This window comes from Hyaena hyaena, unplaced genomic scaffold, assembly GCF_003009895.1.
Source record: "Hyaena hyaena isolate Hyena2069 unplaced genomic scaffold, ASM300989v1 scaffold_306, whole genome shotgun sequence".
Lineage (NCBI taxonomy): Eukaryota > Metazoa > Chordata > Mammalia > Carnivora > Hyaenidae > Hyaena > Hyaena hyaena.
Genome location: NW_024080935.1, coordinates 576,297 through 587,978, shown reverse-complemented (window position 1 = coordinate 587,978; position 11,682 = coordinate 576,297). Strand labels below are relative to the sequence as shown.

At 52.4% G+C, this 11,682-nt stretch overlaps 1 protein-coding gene across 1 annotated transcript; it reads right to left on the bottom strand.

Annotated features, from left to right (window-relative positions):
- Window positions 1–691: 691 nt before the first annotated feature.
- TUFM (Tu translation elongation factor, mitochondrial) lies at window positions 692–4,252 on the bottom strand. Its single transcript, XM_039247963.1, has 10 exons — window positions 4,007–4,252; window positions 3,717–3,911; window positions 3,146–3,312; window positions 2,784–2,888; window positions 2,532–2,696; window positions 2,255–2,387; window positions 2,067–2,171; window positions 1,799–1,950; window positions 1,576–1,695; window positions 692–1,051 (listed from the first exon to the last, which is right to left on the bottom strand). The coding sequence occupies exons 1-10, from the start codon at window positions 4,047–4,049 to the stop codon at window positions 878–880; spliced, it is 1,359 nt and encodes a 452-aa protein (XP_039103894.1). The 5' UTR covers window positions 4,050–4,252; the 3' UTR covers window positions 692–877.
- Window positions 4,253–11,682: the final 7,430 nt, after the last annotated feature.

The following is an 11,682-nucleotide window of genomic DNA, read 5'->3' as shown; positions in this document are numbered from 1 at the left end:
GCGCTGTGGGTGGCTGGTCAGTGCTGACCGTGCTCGCCTGTCAGGAAGCCAGGTTGAAAGGGGTGCCTGGTAATCCCTGTCGAAAGTTGACCTTTTTTGTTTGGGGTCAGCATCCTGGTCAGTCATTTCAAGTTTTCAAGCATTTTACTCCCTGCGTGTCTGATAACCCGTTCTCCCCTTCATGTTAAATCTCAGTACATGCTCAAAACATGAAGGTTTGAAAGTTATAAAATGAAACCTTCCACTGAAGGGTCTCCTGTGTTTGGAATTGGCCTTATGTAGTGGAGATAATCCAAGCACACAGATTTATCAGGGACCTCTTTCTGGTGCTGGGTGTTGGTCCTGGAGGGGGGATGCAGCGCCCAGCACCTCAGAGCTTAGACGAGGGGAGGCAGACACTAACGGCCAGCAGCCCCTCCCAGGGCACGGGAGGGCTGGCACCCGGAACCCGGGCTGCTCCCGCAGGCCGGCCGGCAGCGTCCTGCCATGGCGCTTTGCTGGGCGGTCCTACCCAAGTGGCTAGACTGGTTTTCCTCCCCTCCTTACTTCCCGGCAGTTCTGACCCGAGCTTTTCCAAAACCGTACCGCAGACGTGAACCTCAGGGCGGCTCACAAGCTCGTGTGTCCCGGGCTCTGGGTTTCTACTCCTCCATCCTCTCCAACGCAGACCAAGGACACGAGACACACAACCTCACTATTCACAGAACAGTTTATTGACCTACCTCACCTGGCAGGCCATGGGCCCTCCTGACCAGAAGTGTCAGTCTAGTTGCACTGCTAGGTGGCAGCCTGTGCCCTGGGAAGGGGGCATCGGAAGCAGGAGAGAACGCTGGCCAGTGTGGCACCAAACTCAAGAGCGCCCGAGCAGAGTCCAGACTCAACTCCACTTGACGTTCTTGTCTTCCTCAGTCAGGGCTGACGTCTCGGTGACGAGGCCAGTGCCGATGGTCCGGTTGCCATCTCGCAGGGTGAAACGCTGGCCTTTTTCTAAGATCATGGGCTGCCGCAAGATGAGGCTGAGCTTCAGGTCCTCCCCGGGCATGGCAAGCTCCTGGACGGGGCAGAGACAGGGTTCACGCGTGGCCCTCAGGGCACCTTTCCCCCAACGGTTTGCTGCCTCCCAAGGTTAATAGTTAGGGGAAATGGCAGCAGGAACATTCTTGCTGGGGACAGCTTCACTCCAGCTGCCAGGCAGACGTAAACAGCAAATTTGAAGACAGAAAAGCACTTGTGACCAGTGTTCTTAAGGTCCATTCTTGACAGCTATGGGCGGTGCAAGTTTCTTAGTCACGACACTTCTCTGAGCTGTTATGCACAACGTAACTCTGAACAGGGAGAATCCTTTTCTGGAAGAGCTTCCTGCGGGTAAATGCTAGCATGGTCAAGTTCACCCAGGCAATACTGGATGAAGACTCACTCCCCCTAAACCCAGTGGGCCACACCTGTCTATCACTAGCTTCGTCTACACCAGTCAAGGAAAAGTCACCCATGTCGTCCCATCTCTGACACCGTGAACGAGGCAGAGCTGGTGTGAAGAGTGTGTCTGCCACTCCACACTCCCTATAGCCACTGTACCTTCCCTGGTGGCAAGATGACACGGCAGGCCATGTCCCAAGTCAAGGAGAACATGACAGGCATGAAGTGGGACACAAAAGGCTTGTGGCGGCCACCCTCCTCCTTGCTGAGGACGTAAACCTAGAAGAGAGCAACAAGGGTGAGGCTGTGCTCGGCTGGAAACACTGCCTCTCTGCAGAGACACGCGAGCTCAGTGCCGCCCACCGTGGCCTGGAGCCCTCACCTGTGCCTCCACCTTCTGGTGGGGCTGGATGGTCCCTGGCTTGGCCATGACCAAGCCACGCCTCAGGTCTTCCCGCTTCAAGCCTCGGACCAGGGCCCCAAGGTTGTCACCTGCCTCTGCCCTCTCCAGGCTCTTGTGGAACATCTCAATGCCTAGGAAGGGGGAGGGGGGACAAGGGAGGAGGCTCTAGGACAGAGGGAAGGCACAGAGGATCTGCAAGGGGAAATCCTGGAGCCGGCCCCTGGGTCCCAAGGCCTCTTTCCTGTACCTGTCACTACGGTCCGAATGTTCTTGCTATGTCCCAGGAACTCACACTCATCTCCCTTCTTCAAAATGCCGCGCTCTAGTGTACCTGTCACCACCGTGCCCCGGCCTGGAAAGAAACAGAACAAGGCATCAGGGACCCGGGGCCAGGCTACAGCTAGAGAGGAGCGCAAGTGAACACACGGTCCTCACCAGGAATAGAGTAAACGGACTCTACAGGCAACAGGAAAGGCTTCTCGAGGTCCCGGGTGGGCACTGGAATATAAGTGTCCACGGCATCCAGCAGCTTCTGCACAGACTTCAGGCCTAGCTCAGGGTCACGTTGCTATGTGGGGGAGGTGACAGGACTCTGAAATTTTCATTCTGCTCCTCTTACTACGAGGCACTCCCCAGATTCAGAGCAGAGCTCTGGATGCCCATCCAGCCCCATCCTCTGCCAGTAGCAGCCCCTGCCTGACCCCGCCTTCACCTCAAGGGCACAGAGGGCAGAGCCTACGATGACCGGGGTCTCCTCTCCTTTGTAGCCAAACTCAGTGAGCAGCTCCCGGATCTCCAGCTCAACTAGCTCCACCATCTCAGAATCCTGGACAGCATCAGCTTTGTTTATATATACCACAACATGCTCTACTCCAATCTGTGGAGGAAAAGGCAGAGAAATGCTGTCCTGAATGGACCAACTCCCTCCTCTTCCTCTTTCCACTCCACCCCAGGCTCTGAGTACCTGTCTGGCCAGCAATAAATGCTCTCGGGTCTGGGGCATAGGGCCGTCATTGGCTGCCACCACCAGGATGCAGCCGTCGAGGGGGGCGGTGCCGGTGATCATATTCTGGGTAGGAGAAGAAGAAACAGAGGAAACAGCCTAGTTCAAGAACCTCCTGGGCTCCACATCCGTCTAGCCAAGCACAGCAGTTAGGAACTGAGGCCCACCTCTCTCTGCCATCTCCTTACCCCCCACTTTGCGTGGCCATGCCCAGCTATTCATGACCTCAACCCACGCACCTGGACTGTCCGAACCTCCCCACAAATCCAACGTTTTTCCTGGCAGGAGACCGTCCCTGGCCCCGTACCCAGCAATACTCTCACCTTCACGTAATCTGCGTGACCTGGGCAGTCTGTGTGGGCATAGTGGCGGGCGGCAGTGCTGTACTCCACGTGAGCTGCGTTGATTGTGATCCCACGGGCTCGCTCTTCCGGGGCATTGTCAATCTCTTCATATTTCTTAAACTTGGCTCCACCTCCCTCGGCTAAAACTAAGGGGAAGGAAGAGAGAATAAACTTCTCCGGCAAAGTTCCAGGAGGAGAGGCAAGGCTCAAGCCACACCCCAGAGCCTCTCCCACCTATACAAAGAGGTAACTGGGGTCAGAAAGAAATGTTAAAAAGGACTCAAGGTCCAGCCCTGCGATTTTTCTAGGTTAAGAGCCTCTACTTACAGAGCACTGGCCATGGCTAGAGAGAAGCCATTCGGGCTCCCCAACTTATGCATCACAGAAATTTTCGTATTCAGGGGAAACGGGTTTCCTGCATCTTCCAAACTACCGCTGGCCCGAGTTCCGGCTCCTGGGGCTACGCCACCTTCTGCAGCACCTCCCCGGGTCCAGGTCCCTCCAGCAGAGAGGGACTGCCGGAGCCCCCCAACCAACCAACCCCACTTACTTTTCGTGATTGCCGCGGTCAGCGTGGTCTTGCCGTGGTCCACATGGCCAATGGTGCCCACGTTCACATGAGGCTTGTCGCGCACGTAGGCCTTCTTGGCCTCCACCGCCAGGCCGCGGCACAAGCGGGGCAGTGCGGGGGCCACCAGCGGCCGCAACAGACCCTGCAACAGTGGGGTCGGGCCGGTGCCAAGACCTGCCGGGGAAGAAGCACGGAATCAGGGCGCCAGAGGACACTCCGGACGACCCCCGCAAGGGTCCCCGAGCGCAATCCCCTTCCCCGTCCCTCACCGCTCAGGAGGGGCGTCGCGCGCAGCAAGGTGGTGGCCGCCATTGTGGTCGTACTCGCGCCCGGAGTACCCGGCCGCCGGCGCCCGCGCGTGCAGAAAGGAAAGGGCACGGGCGATTGGAGATCACTTCCGGCGGAAGTGAAGGCCGGGAGGGCATTCCTGGGTCTCTCTAGCCTCCAGTTTCTATGGCCATCTTTACGACTTCCGGGCGTGGGACCAAAGGCGACGCCCGTTAAGTGCTGGAGTTTCGCGGGCGGGGAGGGAGGGAGATGGTTTCCACAACGCTCTCGGGCCTCGCGGACTGACGGGGACAACGCAGGTGTCTCTGGCGGCGCCGGGGACCGACGTGGAGAGTCCGGTCGCGCACTAGCGCCCCAGGGGCTCACGGGAGTTGTAGTTCGCAGCGGGAGCGTGCTGTGTTTGCGCTGGTCTTGGGAACTGGGTAGGGCTAGGCCGGGTGGGGAGCGAGGGTGCCGGCCTCCGGGGGGCGGCGGCGGCGGCCTGCCCGGGAACGTCCTGCCTCAGAGCCCCTTGGAGTCCGACCCACTGCGGGGATCTGGCGAGAGATCTGGCGGCCGCTGAGCCGCCGCCGCAGGTAGGACCAGGCCCTGCGGCCAGGCTGAGAGACACGGGCCTGGGAGCCTTTGGCGGGTGGGGCGCAAGTGTGACCCATCTCTCCGCTGAGCCTTTGTTTTCTTATCTGTAAGATGGCAGCAGTAGAATCTACTTCATAGAGAGAGTCTGACGTCTGGCTCGGAGAGAAAACGAGCTGGACAGGAGGCAGGAATGGGGTGCAGGGCCCTCCAGGGCCCACAGCCCTTGACCCTCAAATCCGTCCCTGCCTGGCTCACAGCTGGCGGGGACAGACAGCTCTGCCGTCCACCCGTGAAGCCCCTCAGCAGCCCAGGGGCGAATCCTCTTGATTTTCAAACCGTCCACTCACCCACTTTTACCGATGATACCAAGATTAAGGGACCAGCCTCAGGTGCTTGCAAGGGTAGCCTGAGTCTTTCATGTACCGGCGGTATCCCTGGCACCTCACACAGGGCGGGGCACCCAGTGAGTTCCCAGTACATTTCTGTTGACTGAATGATTGAGTGCAAGGCCAGCAAATGACCTTTAACTTTCACATCTATCATCTCATCACCCTGCGATGATAGCAGCTGCTTTACCCTGATTGAGGTTTCCGAAATTCATCGGATACTAAGACTCCATGGACGGGTTCTGTTTCAAACATTTCCTAATTCCTTCCTTAGAGATTGATTCAAGAGGTTCTCTCTGAGCACAGGCGGGGCAACTATTTATTTATAACACACAGCTTCCCAAGCTCAAAAGAGTTTGGGCAACTCAGGAGTAGAGCTCTCTGTGGATGAGGGCTTGTGCAAAGGCTTCATATTGGTTCACATTCAGCACTCCCAGCATTCCGAGGTGTGACTGGAACCATTCTTTCCCCCATTGTACAGGTGAGAGGACTTGACCATCAGGGTGATTTAGGAACCCAACACAGCTAAACTCCAAAAAATGTATGCACTCAACCACTGTACTGCCCTTTAACTGCCAATATACTTTTCAGATGAAAAGAACTTGCTAAGACATTCTGTCCTGCCCCTCCAACCCATCAGCTCAGCTTAGGAAGGCCTGGGGCCCTAATTAAAAGGGTTTCTTTGTTTTTATCCTGTCCTGATTCACCCCTCTTCTGGGAATGTCTCCTAAGACACTCTTGGCCACTATCAGAATGTGAGATTTTTTTTGGTGGATTGTAGGACTTGAACGAATCCCTTCTATTTTAGTAGCGCTGTGTTTATTGGAATGTGTATTCATTTGAAAACAAGGTAGCAAGAAAAAAAAAAGAAAACAAAACAAGGTAGCAAGTACTGAGCTTAAAAATGAGTCAATTTAGGGGCGCCTGGGTGGCTCAGTCGGTTAAGTGTCGGACTTCGGCTCAGGTCATGATCTTGCCGTTTGTGGGTTCAAGCCCCGCATCGGGCTCTGTGCTGACAGCTAGCTCAGAGCCTGGAGCCTGTTTCAGATTCTGTGCCTCCCTCTCTCTCTGACACTCCCCTGCTCACGCTGTCTCTCTCTCTCTCAAAAATAAATAAAACATTAAAAATTAAAAAAAAATGAATCAACTTAAAAACTAGTATTTGGTAAATAATATGGGTGGCATAAAAACACGGCAGATTTGGGCGAATGTGGTACATGAATGACTGAAATTTGAGAAGCACTCAGAAGAGTACAAAGGGAGAAAACTTTCTGTAGCGCTGTTGACCGTAGCATCCTCTGCAATAGTTAGGCGTCTTGATTTACAGATAACAGAACTTACAGTGGCTGATTTCCGCAGAAGGAGGATGTGTGTAAGGGTTAGGGCAGCTTATGGAATCGCAGAACAGGCTGGAGAAACAGCTTGTCAGTCACAGAACTTATGGAACCTTGTAAGACAGCTGCTGTTGCCACCACCACCACCAAACTAAACGCCAGGACTGAGACTCGTCCGCGACACCTGTGGTTCATGACACCGAAGCCACCTCTGCATCAAGAAAGTGACCTGTCCTCCTTCCCAGCGCCCCTGCCCCCAAAGCCAGGCAGATTCAAAGCCCCACTTGAAGGTGTCTGCGCAGAGAAGCCTAGATTGTCAGAGGCCACTGTTCTTGTATCAGAGGAATCTGAGAGATGGCACCCGACTCTGATGTTGGAGAGCAAGAGGGCTTGCATGGAATTTCCCCAGATGTCCAGCCTTCCTCGTGAGCGACAGTGAAAAAGAGCAGAGTGAACACAGGTGTCCAGTATGTGGACAGGGAAGCATGCATCTGGCATAGCCACTGGATGAGGTAGGGCTAGAGACAAGGAGCCAGCCACTTGGGAATGTGCTCCTAAGCAGCGCTAAGTGGAGAGACAGTGCTGCCCTAGAAAAATAGCATGGGGCGGGGCGAGGGGAAACAGACAAAGGAAGTGGAAAACTATCAGGAGTTTAGGAGGCTGGGAATTGGCTCAGAGAAAGTTCTTTCTCTTTATGACATGTATTTTGTGTGATGATAAAGAAACGTTCTTTGTGCAGAATGTTGAACTCTTTAAAAAGGCACCCTTGAAATCAGATGGCCTTCTGGGGCCCCCTAGCAATCTGTTCATTGGAGCTCCTGCTTAGCAGCCATTTTCCACCTTCCCTGATTTTGTTTAAGATGGCCCTGCCCCCAATTCCAGGAATAAATCCTGACAGGTCTTCTGGTGGTCCTATTCTCGTCGGGGGCGGGGCGGGGCGTTGTTTAGGGTTGGGGGTGTGACTTCTTTGGGGCCAGTGAGGAAAGGGTCTTTTTTTTAATTTTAATTTTTTTTTTTTTTTTTTTTTTTGAGAGAGAGTACGAGCAGGGGAGGGGCAGAGAGGGACCAAGAATCCAAAGCAGGCTTCAGGCTCTGAGCTGTCAGCACAGAGCCGACACGGGGCTCGAACTCATGACCTGAGCTGAAGTTGGATGCTCAACCGACTGGGCCACCCAGGCGCCCCAAGGGTCCCTCGCTCTTAAGGAGATCCCAAAGAGATGGACGGCCTTCTCACTTTGGGTGTTGCTGGGTCTGGATATGAAGCCTGGAACTACTCTGCTGTTTTTATTTCCAGTCAGTGATGAAGCCAAAATCCAGAAGAGGGCAAAACGAAGAAGAATTTAGGAGACGACTCCTTGAGGTGTGATGATTGATGTCCTTATTATTTAAGTCAAACTATGTCGGAGTCATCTGGTGTCTACATTCAAGTACATCCTAATGGGGCATTTAATGCCCTGAAACATATTGCTTGGTTTCCCTTGTCTGAGGCTGAGTGGCCTGAGTAGAGCCAGTTTATCTCTGTGTCCTCTGCCTGGCCTCTGTTGGCCTCAATGATTGCACTTGAACTATGAACGAGCTTTCCAAACTGAAGGGTGCCACCATGTGGTGCTACAAACTTAACATGTCCAAAACACCACCCTCTGCTCTCCCCGGCTCTGCTTACACAGCGCCACCTTTCTTCCTTCCCCTCAGCCCGAACATCTAACCCACTACCCAATCTTGCTGGTTCTCTTTCCAAAATATATCTGCAATGTGACCACTTCTATCTCCACCCTGACACTTGTGGTTCAGTCGAGAATCACCTGTCACCTAGGTTAGCTCACTGGCCTCTACAATGGGTCTCTCAGCTCCTGTTCCCCTCAACCTCTGGCCAATCCATCCTCCACACAGCAGTCTGACCAGGCTTTAAAACGTGGATCAGGGTGGCTCAGTCGGCTAAGTGTCCGACTCTTGGTTTCAGCTCCAAGATCTCCCAATTCCTGAGCTTGAGCCCTGGGTCAGGCTTTGTGCCGACAGCACAGAGCCTGCTTGGGATGCTCTCTCTCTCTCTCTCTCTCTCTCTCTCTCCCTCTCAAAATAAATAAATAAACCTTAAAAAATAAAATAAGATGTGGCTCAGAAAGAGCACCTGGTTGGCTCAGTCAGTAGAGCACATAACTTGATTTCATCTCATGGTTATGAGATTGAGGCCCACACGTGTAGAGTTTACTTAAAAAGTAAATAAGTAAAATTAGAAGCTTCCCTTTGAAGTGTAAATTTTAAATAATAAACTGTGGATCAGAAATTAACCCTCCCTCCATGACTCCTTACTACGCTTAGAATAAAATCTCTACTCCTACTTTAAATGGCCAAACTGGGTGGTGAGGGTGAATTATATATCAATAAAGCTGTTATAAAAAAAAAAAATCCAAACTCTTCCCTGTGGCCCATCTCTTGGAGCCCATCTCGCGTGATTTCCCTCACCCGCTCTCCCGGCCACACTGGCCATTCTGTTCCACAAACATACCACGATTGTTTCTACCTCAGGCCCTTTACATTAGTTGTTCCCTCTCCCTGGAGCGTCCTTCCCTGTGGCTCTCCCCCCAGGCTTTTTCTTCGGGCATTAGGGTCCACCTCAGATGTCACCTCTTCTATTTAAAGTAGCCCCCAGCCCCCCTCTCATTAGTGATCCTGTTTGGTTTTCTTCATAGCCCCTAAATAGCTGAAGTTTTCTCAGTTTGCTTCTTTGGTTGGTTTGTGGGGCTGATGTTGTTTTCCGTCTCACCAGGTCCTGACAGTAAGAGCTGCTTTTTTACCCTAAGAACAGTGCCTAACCCTCAGGGGAAGGACGATTTGTTGAATTATGTGTTGAATTATTTCAGTTGAGCATTTGTGTTGGGCATATTAAGCGTCCTGATGTTTTCAGTGGAAAGCAAGTTACGTATTCACATTCACGTTGAAGGTGAGCCACGGCAACTTTTGGAGCCCCTCCTTTATTATCTATAAAATGGAGATGGAGTGATGAAGTTCAACGTTATGATCTCTAAGATTTCTTGCAGCTCTAACTTCTAAAGGGAGGGTGGGGTCTGATGTAACTGAAATACGTACTAGACTAGCCAGCACCTTAGTGACAGATGGGGCACCAGGACCTAGAGCTCTGTCCTTGGTGCCATTCAACAGACTTATTAGAAGCTCAAGGGCATTCTTCACTCTTCCCCACCAGCCGGCCTGGCAGTGCCTCCTTGGCAATATCTTTGGACGTTCTCCTTGATTCTAAACTCACTGTACTGCCCTGGCCAGGTCAGCATCAGCCCCTCCCGGACCACAGCACCAGTCTCCCTTCTGCTTCCGTCACTCCCCACCTCCATAGTGGCCCTGGATTTCCTTCCAAACGCCGAATTCTGATCACACCCCTGTAACTCAGATGTGACTGGAGACATTCCAGTTGTAAAGGTCACACAAAAGCTACCAAGTAGATGGCACTTTAGAGGTGGCCTTGCCTAGCCAGTTTGGCTCTGCATGGCTTGCTCGAGGAGGCATGAAACCAGAAGGAGAAAGATTAGCAGAAGTGAGGGGAATGGTGCATGTAAGTTCAGAGGCAGAGCCTAAGTGAAGCTAGAGTATTTTATGCGGTCAAAATATCCTGGTTGAGCAGAGTGTGATGTGGAGGGGCAGGAGGTCCTGACCAAAGCACCAAAGCTGAATTTGACATCCCAGAAGAGAGGACACAATAGGAGAAATCCCCATCTCTTGGGGGTGGAGTAGGGTCAAGATGACCTCCAGAAGAATCCCACAAGCTTCCCCTTCTGACCCAGACCCTAGATTTCCTTTGAAGAGCCACACTCTGCTGCGCTCAGCCCATCCCAGTTTCAGATGATGGGTCCGTGATCCAGTGTTTACCAATCAACATCATCTACCCTTGTGGTCATAGATAGTGGCTCAGGGTTAGTATTTTGTTTCAAGCCGAACTCGTGTACTGGAGTTCAGTTCTGGCACTAACTCAGAACTAACTAGCCCAAAGTTAACTCAGACCCCGCAAGCTACATAAGGACTCCCTCTTCCACAAGAATGTCCCCATTCCAGATGCCAGTGGCAAGTGGGGTCCCAACCATCTTCACTTCGCACCAACCTGCTGCAGATGTGGGGGCTTCCTGTGACCCCCCTCAGGTGTGATGATTTGCTAGAACAGCTCACAGAATGCAGGAAAACCCGATACCTATGAGCACAGTTTTATAATAAAGAAGGAACAGCTGAACAAAAGATAACACAGGGTGAGGTGAGGTCTGGGAGAGTCCACATGCGGAGTTTCCATGCCCTTCCCATAGAACCAGGGCATGCCACCCTCTCGGCACGTCAGTGTGGTCCCCAACCATGAAGCCCCATTGAGCTTCAGTGCCCAGAGTTTTTTAGGGGGACTTCATTTCTTAGGCTTGATTGATGAAGTCATCGCCATGTGACTGAACTCAAACTCCAGAGAAGGAAGGGGTCCAGCTTCCGAATCCCAAACCTCTTGGGAGCCTGGCTGGCTCCGTCGGAAAAGCATGTGACTCTTGATCTGTGCGTGGGGGGTTGAGTTTGAGCCCCACGTTGGGTGTAGAGATTATTTACATAAATAAAAACACTTAAAAATCCCAACCCTCTAATCACAAAGTTAGTCTTTCTGGTGACCAGCTTAGTGCCTGAAGCTATCTAGGGACTTGCCATTAGTTAGCAAAAACTCTCTGCCAGGGGGTGCCTGGGTGGCTCCATCGTTTGAGCTCTTGATGTGGGCTCAGGTTATGGTCTTGTGGTTTGGGAGTCTGAGCCCCACGTCAGGCTCTGTGGAGCCTACTTGGGATTTTGTCTCCTTCTCCCCCTGCCTCTCTCTCCACCCTGTCTCTCTCACAAACAAACACACAAACTTTTTTTTTTTTTTTAATTAAAAAAAAAGCTCTGTGCCGGGAAGCTGGGACAAAAGCCAAATTCTTCACTCTACAGCAGATAGTCATTGGATGACCCAAGCTGGGCTCCTGAGACTCAACCCTGTTGCATTTGCTGGAGCTACTGGGAAAGCTGTGATCTTTTCCCACGACGACTGATAAGGTAGTAGAAAGTACGCTTGGAGCTGCTGGTTGCCATCTTGCCACCCATGAGGGGACCATCTGCCTAAGAATTAAGACAGTCAGAGGAAAAGCTAGGAGACTGAGACCAAGTTCAAATGGATATTATTTGAGCCTCTGGCTTCAGCCATGCCTGAAGTCACCCTACTTCTGATTTTTCAATTCTGTGAACCAGTAAGCTCCTCTTTCCATGTTTAAGCCTTGAGTTGGGAGGGGGGTGTTCTATTACTGGTAGCTAAAAGCATCCTGAGTTTCACATCCCCTGTTCCTATAGACGAAGTGC

What these genes read in the sequence shown, in the direction of transcription:
- TUFM (XM_039247963.1), bottom strand. Translation starts at nt 4,049, where the DNA reads ATGGCGGCCACCACCTTGCTGCGCGCGACGCCCCTCCTGAGCG. An exon ending in GACCGCGGCAATCACGAAAA is followed by an intron (nt 3,313 to 3,716) that starts GTAAGTGGGGTT and finishes CCTTCCCCTTAG; the next exon opens with TTTTAGCCGAGGGAGGTGGA. An exon ending in GTCACGCAGATTACGTGAAG is followed by an intron (nt 2,889 to 3,145) that starts GTGAGAGTATTG and finishes TCTCCTACCCAG; the next exon opens with AATATGATCACCGGCACCGC.